Genomic DNA, 21,661 nt, shown 5'->3' with positions numbered 1-21,661 from the left:
CTAAATTATTCAAGTTTCAGAGATTTGCATAACTCACACTTCAGAAAGTGTCGCATCAGTAAATAAACTTCATGTTTGAGTTTATTTCACATTTTGTAGTTCATGTCGCATCATTTTGTGACAAAATATGGTAGAAAAATGCACCTTACACCAGGCACGTATCCAGGAATTCTTTTCGGGGGGGCTGAACATCATATTTTTAAGAGGTATAGATAGAATCTCACAATTGTATGTTTAAGGTCTGTGGTGGCGATTGGGTTCCAAACCGGGGCGGGGGGGGGGGGGGTGCAAGGAAAGTTTACTTTCTCTTGGTAGACAAGGCCTAGGATTAAGAGGCAAAAAAATGGGGAACAACTATCCCCTAAATGGTTGCCACTGTTTAAGGCTGCCATTTTAATCAGAACATGAAATCGGAACGTTTTTTACCACTCGACTCCCCTGTTTCCATGCATTAACATTGTGTGCCAGAACCATCTGAGTGTGTGTGTTTGTCCATTTCTTCTCATCAGGCATCAACACATCTATGATGTCTGAGTGTTTTTACGAAGCCGTTACCATGCACGGAATGGACAATCCACTCGACAACGCAACATTCGAACTGTCAGCTACGAGGTGGACGCAGACAGTTCTCGAATATTTCTCTGATTCGAGCCTGAACACCACTACTGTGTCTTGTCCTCCCATGTTTGCAGCTCTTATAAAAGCCGAAACCCACTAAATTTTTCATATTCAGACCTCTGAAAACCCTTCAGTTCCCAACACATCTAATGTTTCGTCTCCTAATATTATCAAATGCTTACTTATTTATTTCTAGTGATGTGCCCAAGGGAGGATTGGTGGGGTCATAACCCCATTTGATCCAGCATTCCTTAAAAAAGGAACGTCAAAGATAGGAAAAGATGGCAAAATGAGAACTGACTACCAAAAATAGTATTCGTAACCCGTCTCCCTACCGATAATCCTGGGTACGCCATTCTTTATCTCGGACACATTTTTTAAAATCAACTCACCAGAAGTTTTTATCATTTCGTATTCGAGACTTAGGTACAATGCGTTCTTCCTGCAAGTTTGGATATTATCCTTTAGGGTGCTTTCGCCTGCCTTCGCACCTAACCTTAACAAAGCCCTAATTTTCCATCCTTGTGACTTGGATCTTCAAGACTTAAGTAGATTTCAGACCGAAGGAATACGCGGTACATGGCGTATGGAACGAGCCAATCACCAATAACGTTTCACGCCGTAGCGACACAAAAGGCCTCACAAACCAACGTTCGACTTGTGAAATCCTCAGGCAACACGGTGTGAAATCTCCCTTAGTAGGCCACAGTCATCGTCACCTCGAAGCGGTAGCTCGCATTGACCACCGAAGAAAAATGTCTCCTCAACCGATGGGAATGCCCTTCAGATTTCTTCTTTCTCCTTTATTTTCTGTGCTTGTTAATAAAACTGGTAAAATCTTACAATTTGACATACACAGAACATGTACTATGTAGCCTATACATTTTAGCGCAAACTCAGTCGAAGTCAGTGGTGGCTCGGTGGCTCAGTTGGTAGAGCAATGGCATGGTATGCCAGAGCCCTGACCTGGTAGAGCCTGCAATTTCCGTTAAAATAACTACATATGCAACATCTTCTTGCTTTCTCTTCTCGACATTCATAAAATTTTCAGCTGTCCCTTCATGGTAGTTACGTGTTTGTGTGTGTGCGAACCCAGTAGGCTTAAACAAAATTATTTCTTTTATGACATGAAATTCTCGGACTGCATACATGAAATTTTGTTCGGGCACAACTAAATCATCACTCAAAACTTTGATTTTCAGTTGCTCCCTGAAGCTTATTTCTCTTTTAATAAACCGCTGAAATATTCACTTTAGAGAGAGAGACATTCGATCTCTTCGGCTCTCGACCTGAACTAGATGCACTACACTGAGGCTCCGGAACTTCCGCTGTCGTCAATGTCTTCAGCTTTGAACACAAAATAGTAGACTTCGTTACTTTACGATATTCAGTCCTTTTTAATTTCGAATCACTAGATCTTACAAAGCAAGCAATGGACACTCACATATCACTAATCGACTGTATGAATTGCCATACTCTGAAAATTCTGAAGTCTCATTAACCGATTCTGTTGTACAGATCAACCGGTAAATTGAAGCCGCATATTTATATCCTCATTACATTATATTCTAGAACGTTCCGCAGATAAAACGATTTGTTAATATTGCCAATAGTTCCACTCCTTCTCTTATTCAAGAACATTCCCTCTTGCGCTTTCCAGGGATTGAAAAATACAGCGAATCGTCCTACTTGTGGCGCTACCTTTGTTGTGCAGCTTCCAAAAAGTTCGCTGCGATAACACCGAAAGCGCAAGAAAGGTTTACGTGCAATATTATCAACAACAGAGTTATATAGAACATTCTCAATCTTTATAATTACGAATTTCCTTAAATTATCGTCACAGTATTCAAGAAGACAAAAACATAATTTTATGCAGTGTAAACTGAAAAATTTCCTGAAGGGGCGGTTCGAGCCCTCCGATCCCCATTTTGGATACATGCTATTAACAATAATAAATTTATAGAACATTCTCTGTTTTGCCTCTATAATTATTACTCTCAAATTAACATCATATTATTCAAGCACCTAATTTTATCTAATGTAATCTGAAAAATTTCCTGAAGGGGGCTCAAGCACCCTGATCCCAACCTTGGATACATGCTATTGACAATAACAGGGTTATAGAACATTCTCCATCTTGTCTTTATAATTATTTTTCTCCTTAAATTATCGTCACATTATTCAAGAAGCCAATAGCCTAATTTTATCTAGTGTAAACTGAAAAATTTCCATGGGAGGGTGGGGGGGGGGGGGCCTCGAGCCCCTGATCCCCACCTTGGATACGTGCTATTAACAATAACAGGGCTATAGAACATTCCCCGTTTTGCCTTGATAATTCTTTCTCTCCTTAAATAATTGTCATATTATGCAAGAAGCCAAAAACCTAATTTTATCTAGTGTAAACTGAAAAATATCCTGGGAGAGGGGGCTCGATTCCCCTGATTTCCACCTTGGATACGTGCTATTATCAAAAATAGGGTTACAGAACATTCTTCGCCTTTTCTCGATAATTATTTCTCTCCTTAAATTATCCTCATTTTATTTTATTTCACACCACAAGGAACCAAAAACCTCATTTTATCTAGTGTAAAATGAAAACTTTCGGGGGGGGGGGGGGGCTCGAGCCCCCTAAGCCCCCCCTTGGATACGTGCCTGTTTTACACCTTTCAAAAACATGAAAAATGAATAGTACAATGTGTTTTTTCACATTTTGTGTTTGTCAAAAATGAAATATTGCATGTCTGTATCTATTCTTCTTCATGAATGTACATTCTGGACTTGGAAATCCTGCAACCTTAATCTGGTGGTAGAAGTTCCTAGAGAATGTGAAAATTATCCATGAAAAAATTAACAAGGTGGAAATTTGAAATTTGTTTATGCCTAATATGAGCCTAGGCTGTGTAACTCTTTTTGGTATAATATTGTAGTTTTATTTTGAAACTTTCATTAACATGCATATTTAAGTGGGTACATACTGATAATGTGCGAATTACTCACAATTAAATATAAACTATAGGCTAAAAGATTAAAAATCAGCAACTTACGTGTGTGAGTATGAGATTTTTCGTACTACGTTTCGGAGGTTACACTACCTCCTTCTTCAGGTTGAAACGATGTTATTCAGACACCTGACATGGTGCCTCGTCGTGAAAGTGAAGGTTAAGGATTTAGGTTAAAAAGTTGCATGAAGGACACTTTCTAATAAAGAATATAAATTACACATCTAAAACCGCGCAATACTATAAAAAACATGGTTTACCTACAGGGGAGGAATAATGACAATAATTGCCAATACAAAGCCAATAACGAACAGAAGAACAACTCAATTAGGAAGATGTCAAGAAAGAAACAAGACTTTACAGTGTCTCCGTCTCTCGGTTTCTCGAATTGAAAATTGCTCTCCCGTTCTCGGTCTCTGCTAGTTAAATATAGAAATCGAAAAAGTATGTGAAGATACATATATTTCATATATATCCCGGTTTTATAGGAGATTTCGTGAGAGATGAAATAAGTACTCTTCGATCATGTTTATTTTTATTAGTTTTGTTACGTAACATCACTTTTCTTCCTAGTTGCGACGAGTGACCATTACATGAAATTAATGACGAAATACTCAAACACCTGTGACAAGGACGGTACTCAAATCCGGCAACTTTGGTGACGAGATAGAAGGTTGACCACTTAATGAGCTTGCCCACCGAGTCTGCTTAATGTTGCTTGTGTCAGGTAATTCGAAATAACTGTCAATATCCCACATTCATTATCATTTGTTTCATAATTTATCTTATTGATGTTATTAACCTGAAGTCGAAGAAATAGTTGAAAGGCAATAATGCAAGATTGAATGTCTCTGATGTTACTTCGTGCCGAATAATATGACGTGATATTATGATATGAATATATTAATAATATAATATGCCTAGTCATTCCATTGATTGATCCCAATTGCGCACACAAAATATGATATAATGTCCACTCCTAACCAACCTCGTGGCGGAGTGGTTAGCACAGCGCGCTACGACAGCGTGGGCCCCTGGTTCGAATCTCGGCTTGCCCATGGGTGTTCTTGGTGAGTGTCCGTTAATCAATGTCATCATATCATCACTCATTACTCATCTTCATCGTCGCTATTTGCCAAACGTGAAAGAATAGCGACACTAAATAACACAAATCCAATCAAATGGAACATCTTCACCGATTTAATTCTATACCTTACTAAATTCCCAGTTTATTACTGCTTCTTGCTTCATTTTACAGCATCTCAATTGTTTTCCGATTCGAAAAAAATTGGAATGTTGAGCAGTTGATTGTGCATTGTTTCGTTGTTTGGATTGTTTAATTAACGTCGCATTAATTAGTTTTAGACCAATCGTGACAGAGGGAATCGAGAGCACAAAGGAAGGGGAAAATACAAGTTAGAGACCACGGCTCTCTTTAAAGGTAGCATTCCTTGAACACGACTGAAGTGACTGCAGAATATGATGGATAAAATTTGTTTCGCTTTTTCCTTTAATTTCTGTTTCAGTTATTTTACTTCGCTTTTCTTCTCCCACTGACGTTAATCGTGTCGGTGAGGAAGAATTATAAACTCGTGAAATGGACGATGGGACAAAAAATATATATGCCTCTCCCACGGTTCGAAACTGTGACCACAAAATATTGTCTTATTTTTAAAATTTACGCCAAATGTGGTTTCACTCGTCTCTTTCTCAAGGCGTTCCATTGGCTCTCCGATGGCGTAGGGTAACGTCTTCGACATGTAATCAAAGGCTTCCGAATTCAATACCAGATAGAGGAACATTTGGTTCGGATCCCACTTTAATCTGAAGGTGCAGTGCATAAACTGGACTTAAACAATTAGCGTGTGGCAGATCTTGTTAAGAAAACAGTTGCTGAAATGTTCCTCTTGAGGCCACGTAGCACCCAGCTGTTGTTTGTTGTTGCTGGGGCATGAGTCATGTGACTCATGCTATCAATGCTCAATCCTTCCCGAGAACTCAGATCCACCAGACAAACTTAAGCGAATAATTTGTTATTTGGGTTGCATAACAGCAGGCTTTAAGACGTTATGAAATTCTAGGTCCCGTGGCCCAGGTAATTCTTTCTCCGACTGTACAGTAAACTTTGTCCTTAACACACCCCCACAACAAAAAATCACACACGGTGAGGTCTAGCGACTGTGGGGCCATTCAATAAAATTCGAACCTCTTCCTATCCATTTTCCTTTGAAATGCTCATCCAGGAAGTCAAACGAGATTTGAGAAATTAACCGGTTTCGCATAACTGTTTTTCTATTTCTTTATTGAAATGTACGATGGAACTACTTCTTTAGCACCCAAACCATAACGTGCACGAAATAGTCTCTGCACAAGTGTCACAGACTTCACTTCAGACAACGTTAAAACACAAAACACCTTTTCTTGTGGTGACCACATGACGAATGGCTACTGAGAAACTGATAATATCAGTTTTCAAGACATTCTGGCTACTGCGCATGCGCAACTACCACTGAATGTATTGCTAAAAAAAAAAATTCTGAGTCATTCTTTAAAATGAAACAACAATCACATCATTCTGGCAGTTTGTTTAGAAGTTATGAATTTTTCTTTTATTATACGTATAAGAGGACACACTGTAGACATATCACTGAATCAGTTTAACTGTCAAATTGCCAATAATTTTAGTATCTGATAAGTAGCATGCAACATAGTGCAAAATTCTTCTGTTTTGTTATTTTTGTGAATGATTTGATTGAATTTTTGTTATTTAGCGTCACTTTTCTGCCATTTTTTGTTAATCATGATGAGTGATTTGATGATATTGATGAAGGGGCATTCACAAATAATACCCACACCTAGGCTGGGATTCAAACCTGGGACCCCTGCCATTGTAGCACATTGTGCCAACTACTCCATCAGGGAGGTCAGCTTTTGTGAATTTAAATGTTGAGTTCATGTACTATGGTTTTGTAACATAAATGTCTCCAGAAACGGTTTTCTTTACTAAAGCAAAATCATTGTATTTTCGTGGTTACATGCATTACTTACGTGAATAAACCACTGAGGCTCTTCAAAGATCATTTGTAGTCTTACGTACACAGGGTGTATCAGAAGTGATAGGGCAAACTGAAAAGTACATGATAGTAGAAGCAAGAATGTCTGTAAATATGGAGTCTCAAACGAACCGTATGCATGTCACTTTACAAGTAGGGTGCCTTTTATGCCTTCCAGGATGTATGGTTTGTTTACAACACCCCCTTTCGGCAGTGTTCAGTTTTGAACAAAGAAACCTGAGTGTGCAAGGAGACAAGCGTACAATGTGTAAAAAAAAATCAAGTCAGTGGCATATCGTAACCATTCATCTGCAATTATCTCTCAAACTGTTAGTTTTCAACCCCGTGTTTACTGAAACTTTCTTTTGCTTCTACTATCATGTACTTTTCACAGTTTCCATTTCTGAAAGACCCTGTATATGGAGATGGAGAGAGAGAGAGAGAGAGAGTGAGTGTGTGTTAATTTAGTGTAAGGTTAGTGGAAGTGGGATGTTCTTCCATTCTGTATGCATGACCTTTGAGATGATTTTTGAACTAAAGCCAAGTCCCAGTGGCTTCATGAAATACCACAGACTGACATTTCACTTCAATGTTGAATTCTGCCAAGTATGCGAGAAAGGTCATTGTTAATGATTGACAGGAAGGTGAAAAATTGATCTATGTTAACAATTGATTCATTACTTTTCACTGAAAGGAATTTTTTTTTTTACTTTCTTCCTAGTACATCTGCTAACTTTTTTATAATTTAATACTTTCATAGTTTGTCTGGGCATTTTTCAAGTAGTTAAAAACAACTGGTCCTTACATTTCTTTGAGTGTATTATCCCATTTAATCACCCTAAAATATGCTGTAAAATTTTCTTATGGAATGTAAAGATGAAGTGTGTATTTTGTGCACTTCCCTGATTGCATAGTCTTAATTCTTTTGCCTTGTAATCAAGGTGTCCCGTGTTTGATCCTCTGTGGAAACACATTGAACAGTGGTTCGGATCCCACTTTAAACTAATTTAACATTTGCCTGCATTATGCATTCAGTCTTGATGGTATCAACTCAAACTTTTGCTCAATTTACGTCATTTTAATTTTTTTCAACCTGGTTGCCTGAAAAACATAAAATCGAGGTTCCACTGTATAGATAAACTTTAACCCTGTAACTGCAGGGTGGTTACTTGTTGGGAAGTACATGAATTATTGGTTACAGGAATACTATGAATTCTGTAGACATGAAAAATTGCAACTTTTATTAATCCAAATCCCATTGAATATATTTATGTGTATCTTGAGTCAAGTTCTTCACAATTTAGCTTTTATTTTTTTCGAGGAAGGAAAATAAATTTGAAAATTTTAAAAAAATATCTCAATCTGTTTACCTTGTTATTGTCCTTTGCACAACATTCTATCTGAAAGACAGAAGTTTATTGCAGGATAAGATATCTTGAAGCTGATTAGGTAAATTTGAGTTTAGATAAATTTGAGTTTGAAATTTGTATACAATTAACAATTTTTCGTAGATTAGTATATCCTGTAATATTTGTGATTTGTTTTTGCATATGTATTTCAAGTTTGGGTATGTGAAATGGCAAATGTAAATCAAATTGAATTTGAATTTTTGGTACATTAGAATCACTCAAACCCTTTGTATTGGTAATATAATTGTATGTGTGTCGGTGATGAGAGGCGGTAATGCGTAAGGTTGAAATAGAAAAAAACATCTGCTTGAATTTTTGAAAAGTTCGCCTTGAAAACTGGGAATTATACTTGAATTTTATCATGGTCCTAGAGTGGCCACCATGAACTGGTTAAGTTAGTGCTGTATGAATTTTGGGGGCCACCACTACCATCCTCATTGTTGCTTACACTAACAAAAGGACACACAGTAACTATATTGTACTGAAATGCTTTAATAAAGACAATAGTGTTAATTGGTCATGGCTTGATGTTTTCAGGAGCTGTGTGCAAAGCCAAGGCTTTTCCCTGATGCCTCCAGCTCCAAGGGAATCGTGCAGGGAGAACTGGGCAACGGATGGTTTGTGTCTGCATGCTCTGTGCTTACCAATGTGAAGGAGCTGCTGTACAAGGTGAGTCTTTGACATGCATTCACTTTTTAACATCATGAGGGCCCAGATAGTTATGCATTTTGCACATTTTTTGGTAAATGCATGTGTGAATCGTATAGAGGGTGTCATAAATATGGCTACACATTAGAAGTAAATGCAGTGCATTACTGTATAAGTCATACATCCGAGGTTACATTGTTAGCAAGATAGGGCTGAACATGCAGCAGCAAGTTACAGTTGCAGCATGGGTAATTGCATACCAGAGTGATCTTGAGAGCTGTGAGCATGGCAATAAACTTAAACTAAACAACAATTTGATGTAAGCAGTTGTTTTCTCCACTTTCCCACAGTCGATGGCAAGAGTGTTACTTTAAAATCATGTCTCCAGTCTCACAATGCATGAGTTATCTGAAATGATAAAATTAAGTTTCAAGTTCACATTCACAATTTTCATCTACATTGTACAGTAATACACTGCATTTATGTCAAACGTGTAGCAGTATTTGACTCTCACTGTATGTAAACTTCTTGCATATTTTAAGAACCAACAACCTCTACTAACATTGTGTTTTATGTCAGTGCGATGGACATAATGTTTTCTCAATAAAGAAAACTTGCTATTTCCTTCCATCACTGCTGTTTATTCTGCACTTTTTTACAAAACCAGTAGATAAGAATTATTTCATTGTCCTTGCAGGAATACTCAACTACTACTCTTTTTGAGAGAAAAATGACAATGCAGTGGGCTCATTCCATGTGAAATCACTCAATTGAAGGATTGAAAGTTGTTTCATCGTCATGGATTTGTTTCAATTTTTTTACTGATACAGGATCAATATGACAAATAATTTTTGAAAATTTGAAAATTCTCTGAAATTGGGTGGACGAACAAACTCAACATGTGACACAAAACATGTTATATCTTGGAAACTATGTGGAGTATTGTGATGTTTTAGGTATTGTTGGAGAGGAGGAGGACAGTCCTAACAGAAAATAACTGTATTGCCACTCTTACCTACTCAGAAAGTAGAGAAATCTTTAAATAAATTATTTTTTTTGAGGATAATGACACTCCTCTTGGGGTAATTGTTTGATAGGGAGTCCCAGATTTTACCACAATGAAAATTGTTATACAGCATAATCAATGCATGTCAAATATAATATTATAAAATCAGAAAGGTAATATTATTCATAGTAAAAATATCACTGAACGAGCCAAGCGAGGACAGTAATTGAAATAATTGAAAACATTTTGTGAATTCGTTTGAAACAAATGCTGCGTTGACTGTAAACTTCATTTTGTATGACAGTACTTTCTACCTTTGGTTGGAGATTTTATATTCTGTCCCGATTATTTCTGCTGCAGAAAGGCTGGACATAGCGGCAGAGAAGGTGGGGGGAATAGTGTGCAGAGCGAAGCAGTACACAATGCTGCGAAAGCTGGTAATTACAGCTGCTTTCCCCCGTTCCATGCAATCCCGTTCCGCAGAGACTTATTTTCATTCGCTTGCTCCAGCAAAGTTCTTTTCTTGTGTATGGAAAGACCATTCAAAATATTTTTGGATAGAATGCAACGCAACGCACAGTGCTTTCATTGTTGAAATGTCATTGCAAGGCATTATTTTCCGCACCCTGTATTAGTAAAATGAAGTTAAAGATAAAACAGATTTTCAATTTTTTCAATTATAAACATTGTTGAAAAAAAAAAGATTAGCAATGTTAATATTTCCACAAGGCCATAAGTTTCATTTTTTTAATGTATTTTTTTTTTTTTGCAGAATTCCAATTTATACAAAAAAAGTGTTCCTTTTTCTCATGATGACGATAAGACCAAATAATCTTTTATAATATTTTCGGGTATATTAAAATATGCAAAAGTTCTTATTCGCAATATTGGAAGAAAACTCAAGATGGAAATTAATGTTCAAATGACTATACTATAAGAAAATTATTTATTTGAGAACCTTGAATTGATGTTTTAAGTCCTTTTTATGCACAGATAGGCTAATCAGGACTGGAACTTAAAGTGGGATCTGAACCACTGTGCAATATGCCTCCACCATGTATCGAACCCCTTGATTACAAGGCGACGACGTTACCACTAAGTCATCGGGGAGGCCTTTATTTGAAAACCGGGAATAAAGGTAAACAAGCAGCAGAGTGATTATTTGTTTGTTTTATACTACTTAAGTACAATTTTACACACGTTGCCTCCACCCAATGTCCAAAGTCCTGTTTCACAGTTCTTCACGAATTATACTGGTGTGTTCTGCAGCTATCTTTGGAAGTAACAGTAACATTTTCGAGTAACAGTAACTGTAAACTACTTACGATATGAAATTAGTACCTGAATGTGTCATTTTTCCACCTAACTAGTAACTAAATTAAAAGTTAGTTGTACACTCCTGTTTACATAAAGTGTCACTCTTTATAGGGTCGAACAGTTGAAGTATCTTCCACTTGATCTGAACAGAAGAGTACAATTACTATTTTTTCACATAGAAATGATTTTTTTTGTTCCATTTTAACAATTTGTTGATTCATATGCTCGCCTGAAAGAATGGATGAATTAGTGATTATTAAAATCGTGAGACCATGAGAACAATCTTATTTATTGCCAAGAACAAGAATGTATCTATTTCAAACGTATTTTAATTAGAATAATTTTGACATAGGGCTATATAATCTCCAACAATCCTCATTGGTATACCACAGTTCAACAGTAATTCTGAATAATATATTGTGTGCTCAACAAAAATACAATAACATATTATTTTTTCATCTTTAAGTAAAAGATGTGGATTTTATTGCCTCTGTATTTACATAAAATATATTAACTTAGTTATAATTATATAGTTGATTCATTTAGTTTATTTTACTACGCTTTTCTGCTATTTTTGTCTAATCGCGAAGATGAGAATGAGTGATAATATGATGAATCTTATGAAGGAACACATACAAAGACACCCATGACGGGATTCGAACCAGACTCCTAGCGCTGTAACGTGCTGTGGTAACCACTCCAACATGTTGATCAACAGTTATAATTATATATGAAACTTCTTTTCGCAGATGACTGTAAAATTTTCAGGGAAATCTCCACTTCCGACGATACTCATCTTCTTCAGAATGACATAGCAACATTTAATTCCTGGTGCCTGACATGGGACCTTACGTTACATCCTGACAAGTGTACTACTCTCACTATCTCTCTCAAGAAGAATCTGTTAAAGTCATCTTACTCCATCGCTGGCAATAACATCAAAGCAGTATCCTCTCACAAAGACCTAGGCATTGTTTTCGACCAAAAGCTCACATTTGAGGAACATATTTTATGCACCACAAAAAAGGCCATGCGTCTCTTAGGTTTACTCTACCGTTTCACTGAAATTAGTGACATCTCAGCTCTCACTTTGTACTTCACATCATTCATCTCCCCAATAATAGAATACTGCTCTCCCGTCTGGTCCATGGCATGTCCCACTCACCTCTCCAGGTTCGATTCAGTCTTTCACTTCTTCCTAGCTATAGTCCGTCACAGGGTTCCCTCATTACGCAATCTTTCATCTCCGCATCTCTTGTCTTTTCTAAACTTACAAACTGCTTATCAGCGACGTTTGCAGAATGATTTCAGTTACTTATACAAAATTGTGAATGGCAAAATCCGCTGCAACACACTCCTTGAGGAATTCCACTTTAGAGTACCTATGCGCACAACTCGCAATACAAGGTTATTTTATACTAAAAAACCTAGACTAGAAATTCAAAAAAGATCTCTCTTTTATAGACTTGCAGCACAATACAATGATCTCCCCTCAAGTATTGATATATTTTCCTCCGAGTTTGCCTTTCGGTCTTCTATCAGAAGAAATACTTGTAATTAATATCACATAGTGCCATCTCTTACTTATTTTTTTGTTCATTTGCTATTCACTTTTATGTTGTTTTGTTACTCTTAATTATTTCTTATTTATTTTTATTTATTTATTTTATTTTATTTTATTTTTTATTCTTATGCTTATTATAATTATTGCTTTCTCATTGTTGACAATTTCAGTGTAAAATGGCCACCTGTGCTGTATCTGAAATTTTCTCAAATAAATAAATAAATGCTAAGTTGTTGGTGGTCGGTCATCTGTAATGAAATGAATAGCGCTCTTGCATTTCATGTTTTGAACCGTGTCTCACGAGATATAACTAATCTAGAATAAAATGATTGTAATTGTAACTAAATTAGATACTTTTTAAAGCAACAGTAGGATATTTATAACTGAATTAATTTTTCAAGTGATTAACTTTGAATTATTTTTGAAAAGTAAATTTCCAAACACTGTTAATATCTTAGAGTTCAGCATTACTCAGATAAGAATTGTGAGAGGTTTTCTAAAATACAATATGGTAATAATTACCAATAGAATAATTCAAATCATTCATGAAGTGACTACTAAAACTATATATTCGGGATATATGAATAAATTCAAATTAACATTTATGTTTCAATGTAACTTCACTCTCCTTGTTTCTCATCCTGCAAACAGTATGTTGTTCTCTGAGATACGCATGCTTCTTGCTGTCTTGAATTTATCATCCCATTCAGAAAGCAATGAATATCCTAAGATTTTGGGCACACACACTTAAAAATTGGAACTAGAAAAAAATTGAATATGTACTACAACTTGACAAACAAGACAAACAAGTTATACCATCCCCATTATTTTCAGTTTCTCGAATCTACCGTTCTCAATTGCTGACTACTTGCAACTAAGTCTTGTAATATTATTTCTTGAGTATATTTTGGACTCTTGATTTCTTGTAAACCATCACCATTCAACCATGTATCTGCAAAATGTGTACCACACAGACGATGTTGATTCCATAGAAGCATATCCACAAAGTTCCACGGTATTGGATTACGATTGTTACATTGTAACATAGAAATTTAACTGCAAAACAAGCAGTCTGTTTTTATTATTATTTTAGATGAAGGTTTTTATCTCATTTTTTAATTATAGATCCAAATATCAGGCAAATGAAAATCCTCTTTTTTTACAAATATTCTTGATGTCTTCAGTTACATTAAATTTTAAAGATGGTGCTTACCCCACTTGTGAAAAAGCTCAATGTTGGGTCTATGTTGCCATTCTCATTATTTAATTTCTTCCAGTGTTTTTCTGCAATGAACGAAGCTTCCCAGACATTCAAATCTGTCTCTCTCTTTTTAATCATATACTTTTCCTGGGTGATGTGAACTGACAAACCTGTTTAATTTATAATGTCCAAATCATGTTCGTGCCATCTTATTGCCATTTCTTGACGTTTGTCCTGCATAATCTTTTGAACATGAACAACTAACATTGTATATTCCTGTGGTATCCACTTCTGGAACAGATTTTCTCATTTTCTATTCATTAAACTTTTGGCGCCCAAGGCCATTTTCACATGTAAGCCTCTTGGTACCGAGCAGATTTTGAGCAAAATGCAGAGTTTCAATTCAATGAGGGTAGATCGGAGACTAATTGCCCTAGAGAGATGAGTGATATACCGTTGTACGCGGAATGAACCAGAGATTCAGACTATATGAAATTTATGCAAATTCGGCGTATATGTGGCGGGGGGAAGGGGGCTAACTCTCAAAATTCCAAAATTTCGGAAAAAAAAAATTGGTTCCCCCACCCTCCTCCCAAGAAAAAAGTACATGACAGTGTCGACATGCACATGGAAATGATCGCTGACATGTAAGGAACAGAAAAATATTTGCATTATTATCATATGACCAATGTAACTTGAGTTGTACCCCCAAAAGGAATGGTTGGCACGCCACTGATTGAAGCTTCAAAATGCAGCGGTACCTTGAAATGACTTTAGCTCAGAGACTATTTGCCCTGGAGATATGAACGATATACCGTTGTACGCAGAATGAATCACAGATTCAGACGATATATAATTTATGCACATTCGGCGTATATATGGAGGGGGAAAGGGGAGAAATCCCCTGAAAATACTTTTTCTTTTAAAAAAAAATGGGTTTCGCCCCCCGAAAAAAAGGATATGAAAAGTTCAAAATGCACATAGAAATTATCGCTGGCATGTAATAAACAGAAAATATTTGCATCATTGTCGTATGACCAATGTAACTTGAGTTGTACCCCCAAAAGGAATGGTTGGCATGCCACTGATTGAAGCTTCAAAATGCAGCGGTACCTTGAAATGACTATAGCTCAGAAACTAAATGCCCTAGAGCTATGCGTACCATTGTACGCAAAATGAATCACAGATTCAGACGATATATAATTTATGCACATTCGGCGTACATATGGGGAGGGGGAAGGAGGGAAATCCTACTCAAAAATACTTTTCTTAAAAAAAAATGGTGTTTCCCCCCCCCCCGAAATGTCAAAATGCACAAAATGCAAAATTTATGTAAATTTGGCGTATATATGGAGGGAGAAGGGAGAAAACCCCCAAAAATTATTTTAAAAGATTGTCACTTCACCCAAAAATTGTCCTCGCACCTGGGCACAAAACAACACCTACGCACAACATTCAATGACGAAAAGCTAGAACGCAGTGAAAAATGAGCGCAGATTTTTGCAGCTGCTTGAAATTCTATTTTTAGACAATGCAGGGTAACCCCTGTCGCAACTTGTGGACACTTGTGTAAAAAAAAAAAAAAACAAAGGTTTCCTTCACCACGCTTCGAAATTCCATTCTCACAACACAGATTCAACAACCAGTCTTCCCCCTGCTTGCGTCCACACGGAAAACTTTCATTTTGACATCGGATACTGATAAACACATTTCCTTCGAATGCAGTTAACATACGGGAGTGAAAAAGCATTGCTTAAGAACAACAAAGACAGTCTTCCTTTGTCGGCAAAAATTTGACCTTGAAAAGAGACTCAAAAAGAAAAATCACTTTTCCTGCCTTTTCACATCATTTTCATGAAGGAAAAAAAAAAAGGTGCAAGAAACATTTCTGTTAAATACATGTGTTAGGAACAATATTAAAAAAAAAAATCGAAATTCTAGCCAAAAATAAAAAAGTTATAACGTAAAAACTACGACCTTGACACAGCGTCTCAATCGAGACACTTGGTACCATGAGGGTTACATTTGGGTATCTCGATCGAGACACTTGGGTCCCAAAAGGTTAAATGCACGTACCAAATTTATTGGTTATCTAAAAAACAATTTTGAATTAAATCTTCTAAACATTTTTGCAATTTTATGTGAGAATTCCTTGTGTAATGAAATACAAAGTAATTTCATTTCAACAGATTTCTCATCTTTGTCATCTTATTTTTTCCTTTAGTTTTCTTGTAACTTGTTTTTGGATTTTGGTTGATTCTGTTAGTGTTAATCAATTTTCTGTTGCTATATTGAAAAGCTTTTCTTCTTTCATGATATCCGCATGATTTTGAATTGCCTGATGATATTTGGGATCTACAATAAAAAAAGTGTGATAAAAATCTTCATTTAAAATAATAATAAAAACAGACTGCTTGTTTCACAGTTAAGTTGCTATGTTATAATGTAACACTGACAAGATCCATTGTATAACAGATTCTTTTTTGTTAAAAAAAATTAACCAATGTTATAACTATCTTTAATCAAACTAAAAATAAATGATAAAGGGAGCGTGTGTGCTCCTGAAACGTCACAACAAAAACTGTTTTTATGCTTGTAACAATCGTAGACTACAAGAGAAATAATGTAAGAATCAATCACCTTAAACTTAATTTTGCTTAAGTAATGAGGAAAGATATTTTTTACCTCTTGTGATGAATCCTTTTTTTTTTCTCCGTGAACTGCTGTTTACAAACAACGCACAGTCATGGAACCTTCAGGATTGTGAAAGCCTCATTGCCTTTCAAGTGTATTATTACAACTCAGTGTCTCCATGATTTACTTCGGTACATTAACAACTGGTGCAGCCAGAGAGCATGTAGCTGTTACAACCTAACTAAGGCAACTTCATTATTATTTTGCTATTGCAGTTCAATCGTACAAAATTTTATATTATCAGCCACCTCATTGAGTATGTGTTGAAACGTGAAATGAATAAAGAAGCATGTACAAAACAGTCTTATCTAATTAACAAAGACGTGGTGCTATTTGTTATTGCCTTAAGAATATGTAATCTTTTGTTGCAATTGTAATTTAAATGAGAAGATTTTAGCCACATAATTTACAGTTGATTTCCAACTTCAGAATTACCATTGTTATGCATGGTGTCAGGCTAAAAGTTTCCAACCACCTCAGCAGCTTTGAGGTTGATTGAATTTTTATTATTATACAAGGCAAGTCACAAAGTTTTTATGAAGGTTAATGAGGTTCAAAGTGGGCACCTTTTATGGCTTGACAGATGTCAAGACAATACTTAAGCTTCTGACAAGTGTTTTACACCATTGGGGACAATTAGAGGAACTGTTTCAATGACCCTTTTTTCAAATTGCCCATCTCGGAGTTCAGTACCAGCTTGTCTAATCAACTTATGTTGGTTTTAGAGTGACTTGTACACACAATTCAGTCTCAGTATTCACATTCCTAGATGTTTTTATGCCATTTTCACACATGCACGACTACTGTGACCACCAGCGACTTTGATGGGTGTCCGCTGTGGCTCAGTCGGTAACGCGTCTGACTACCATGCTAAAGGTCCCGGGTTCGATCCCCGGCCGTTTCAAATCCGGGAACTTTTCTAACGGTGGAAGCGGCCCCGGCGCCTACCCAGCGTCGAATAACATGGGGTACCTGGGGGAAACCCTGGGGGGTAAAGGCGGTCAGGGGCGTGATGCTGATCACATCACCCCCACTCACGACCGGATCAAGAAAGTGTGGGGCGTTACCCCCACACCCCCTATACGCCTTCATGGCGTTGTGCTATGCACAGGGGAACACTTTTTCACTTCTTTTTACCAGCGACTTTGATAGTGATGAAACAGATCTTGAAGAAATATTCCATCGACCGAGCTTCAGATCGAAAATATATACAGTGGTTTTTGGATACTTTTTGTCTGGACACCCTGTATGATTCATGATCCTGATAGTGACAATTTTACAATATACACTGGAACCTTGATTTTACGTTTTTTAGGGGACCAAGCTGTAAAAACTTAAAATGTTGGAAAATGTAAAATTGAGGAAAATTTTATAACATATTGCTATGTTGGGACCATCAAGATTGAATGTATAATGCGGGAAAATGTAAAATCCTGGAATGTAAAATCAGGGTTCCACTGTACTGATGTTTAACTAAATTTTCTGGTGTGCAGACATGTGTATATTGAAAAGAAATCTTCCAGTGTACTAGGATAACTGTGGAGTATCAACTTGACAGCCCAGTGGCTAACAAAATGATTGGTGCAGTGGCGTCACTAGGCCCTTTTAGGGGGGGGGGCTTCAGCCTCCCCAATCCCTCGATAAGCCCCCCCCCCATTTTTAGCTATTATTTCATACAGTATTTCGAGAAAACATATTTGAACAATTGTTAATGCAGGAACATAACTCTAGATACATATTCTGGGAAAGAATCGTTTCGTTGTGACATTTTTTTTTTAAACCACGATCTTACATCTGACACGTCATGTCTTTAGCTGGTAACAGTGCAAACGATCGCCGTCATTTGTTCTATTTTCTCAATGGTTGCTATGCGAGGAAACGGTAGTGGTGCGTTTTGTGTTGCGGAGTATGTGATATTGTGTTTGTTATCAAAGCTTTTTGTGACATTTACTGTTGTTCGTACAACAATGGACAAATTTATTATTCGAAGTAAATGTTTGTGCAGTTAAATGTTCATGCAGAACTAAAAAATCTAAGTAGCACTAGATGGGCTTGCCAAATAAGGTCTCTACTTGCGGTGAGAAAAACTTATGATGCTCTTTTGAAATATCTGAGGAAACCATCAGATTCAGCAGATAAATGTACAACCCTAGGCCTTTATGAATTTTTGAAAAAATTCTCAACCATGACGTCTGTTTATTTTCATTGAGCTTCTGTCCCTAATGGAAATTCTCAATAACAAGTTGCAGTCACCAAGCCTTGATATTGCGGAGGCAATTGCAGGTGTTAATGCAGTGGTTGACACTTTACGCGGTATGCGAAATGAAGAATATTTTAACTCTGTATACAAAGAGGCAGCTTCATTTGCGAGACAGAAGGTAACTTCTCAATGAAACAAGTGTTGAATATTATTCAAAAGTTCACAAACGTGTTCACACATTACCATCATCACTGAAAGACCACATTGTAAATGAAACCCTGGGGCACAAAACTGATATCGATAAACCTGCATTCTGCGGATTTTTTTACACTATCGTTGATCGAATGATAAATGAGCTGGAAAGTCGTTTCAAAGATAAAGGAACTTCCAGTGTTCTGGTTGGAATTCAGCATGTCTCACCTCCTTTACTTGCAACAAATTTTGACTTGTTTTTGAACCCTCAATTCTTGAGTGGTTTTTGTGACTATTTTCAAGTACAAGTGCCGATCGCTGAAATCATGGTTGCAAAAAAATTACCTAAAGAACTTGACATACACCATCACATCCATAGTACATTTAATGCACGCCATTCCAAAAGACATGTTTCCGAACTTATGCAGAATGCAATGACAATTCCTGTGACATCAGCATCGTGTGAGAGGAGTTTTAGCTGTTTGAAGAGAATCAAGACATTTTTGCGTAATAGACTTTCCTCACTTGACATACTGGCCACAGAAAAGGAAGAGTGTCATGAATTGTGTGTGGATTGCGTTATTGATAATTTTGCAAGAAATTCGAACCGCCGAGTACAGCTGATACATAAAGACATAGTTCACCAGCATTAGAAAAACAGGATAAGAATATCCATCTGTTTCCATAAAAATTAATGCAGTAAGTCTATGCTAGTTTTAATTTCTTATGATTGTTATATATTATTGTCTTATTAATCACTTTGCTATTTTCAAACATTAAAAATATTTACAAATAGTAGTAAGTCATGTATCTGGTTGCAGCCCCCCCCAAAGCAGATGGCCTAGCGACACCACTGGATTGGTGACTGTCAAAATACTACCTGAAGTCTGTGATCATGCTGAGTAACCTAAGATGTTTACCCAGCAGGATTTAGGACTTCATTACATGATAACCAAATTATACAAATTGATTCTGTAAATCGCTTTGTTGTTTGCAGGTGATCCCTGGCGTCCGCGAACAAGACTGGGACTCCGACGAGAGGGAGTTTGAGATCGGAATCTTCCACTTTTGTTTCTGGAGGTTTGGCGAGTGGGTGGACGTGGTGATCGATGACTGCCTCCCCACAATCAACGGGCAACTCATTTTCACCCACCCAGCTGCTCCAGATGCCTTTTGGTGTGCCTTATTAGAGAAAGCTTACGCTAAGTAAGTCACCAGTGGTTCATTTTGCTTTACAGTTTACACATGAGACAGAGTCAATGAAAACCTTAACAAAGCTTGTAGGACAGACTGTATATTATTTACAGGATGCAAATTTGCATTGGGTATTTGATTATTTACAAAAGGATCTTAAGGCTGCAACACTGATCAAATAAGCTTCAAAATGCCGTTTTTGTCATTTTATAGATGGTGTCTCCTCCACACACTTGCTCCATTGTTTCTTGCCCTCTGGAAGCCTAAAAGTTATAGGAATTCTCCTGCAGATGAAAATTCAATCTCCCTTTAAGCGTGCAGGGCACTGCAGTTACGAGTGGAGGGGGAAGTTTGACAATGACCTAAATTCTCTGGCAGATGGGTGGAAAGACTTCACAAGTGGCTCATAAGTGACTGCATGTGCATCCCAAAGATTATCGTCTTGAGATATAATGGCACTAACTCAGTAATGGGTGTATGCCATAATACAGCCAATTTGTGTGACCGTCCATGCATAAATCTACTAGATAAAAAACAAATGAAGGTTTTCATTTACTCTCCCTCACATAACTAGGGTTGAGTTGTTGCCATTTTTCTTATGAATTCCCACTGATATTCTAGAACTTAAACACAGGGTATTTCAGTAGTGTTTACACTGAAATATATTTATAGATATATCAGATCGGTAAAATCATCGTTAATTTTACCGATACACCAATATGCCGATACCGATAGAGTACTGATTAATCTGTTCCATCCCTGACATTAATAATGGTAGAATTGCAGAACAAACTCCATTTGTTCATTCTAATCTCTAATAAAGGACATGCATATTTTAGTAATGAGAAGACACTTGAAAACTGTTTTTTTTTTTTCATGAAAAATGAGCTTTGTAGTTTGGTCCCAAATAGCAGCCTACCTGAGCGTAAAGTTGACTTCATATTAACAGTACTTGTATCAGCCCTATTGAGAATGTTGTCCTCTTAACTATGCCAGTGGTTTATACGTATCAAAATATAGGGTAAGAGGGTAAAGTGTAATATAATATTACTAAAATTAAGAACTACAAATAACAATGCATGTAAATTTGACAGTGGAAAAGGGACAATGTTTACACATCCATCAATAACTACGGGCAAAATTATTGTTTTGTATATCATAACCTGAGATTCCTTGCCATTGGTAGAGAGAAGTAAAGTTTATGAATGAAAAAGTAACATGCATTAATTTTCTCTTGAGTATTGTTTTCATTACTCCTAAATATTTGAATTTACAAACTGATTCAAATAGGAAGTAAGACTTGAAGCTTTCCTGGCGGCGAATGATGAATAGATTCTCTCGGGCTATCGACCAGGTCAGTTGTGGAAAATATTCCAAACTTTCGAGAGCTAACGTCACTTTCATCTTCAGGGTTGAAGTGCAGTTCAGAGCATCAACCCGGTGTATATACATTCATGAAGAGGGGGATCCTGGTGAAGATGACGGATGTATGTATGCTTTCCCACATTTGCAGATAATAGCAACATGAAGTATGTCCATCCTTAAAAGTCTGGTCTAGCAGAACAT

At 36.7% G+C, this 21,661-nt stretch overlaps 1 protein-coding gene across 3 annotated transcripts in view; it reads left to right on the top strand.

Annotated features, from left to right (window-relative positions):
• The window catches only part of LOC145984927 (calpain-5-like), a 176,079-nt gene that overhangs the window by 65,890 nt on the left and 88,528 nt on the right, over nt 1-21,661 (top strand). For all 3 annotated transcript variants that reach the window (XM_083118332.1, XM_083118334.1, XM_083118333.1), the window contains exons 3-4: nt 8,617-8,748; nt 19,899-20,107. In XM_083118332.1, coding sequence (XP_082974458.1) covers nt 8,617-8,748; nt 19,899-20,107 — 341 coding nt within the window. The remainder of the gene's footprint in view (nt 1-8,616; nt 8,749-19,898; nt 20,108-21,661) is intronic.

This window comes from Lepisma saccharinum, chromosome 3 (assembly GCF_977018435.1).
Source record: "Lepisma saccharinum chromosome 3, izLepSacc3.1, whole genome shotgun sequence".
NCBI lineage: Eukaryota > Metazoa > Arthropoda > Insecta > Zygentoma > Lepismatidae > Lepisma > Lepisma saccharinum.
This window is presented reverse-complemented; position numbering and strand designations above follow the sequence as displayed.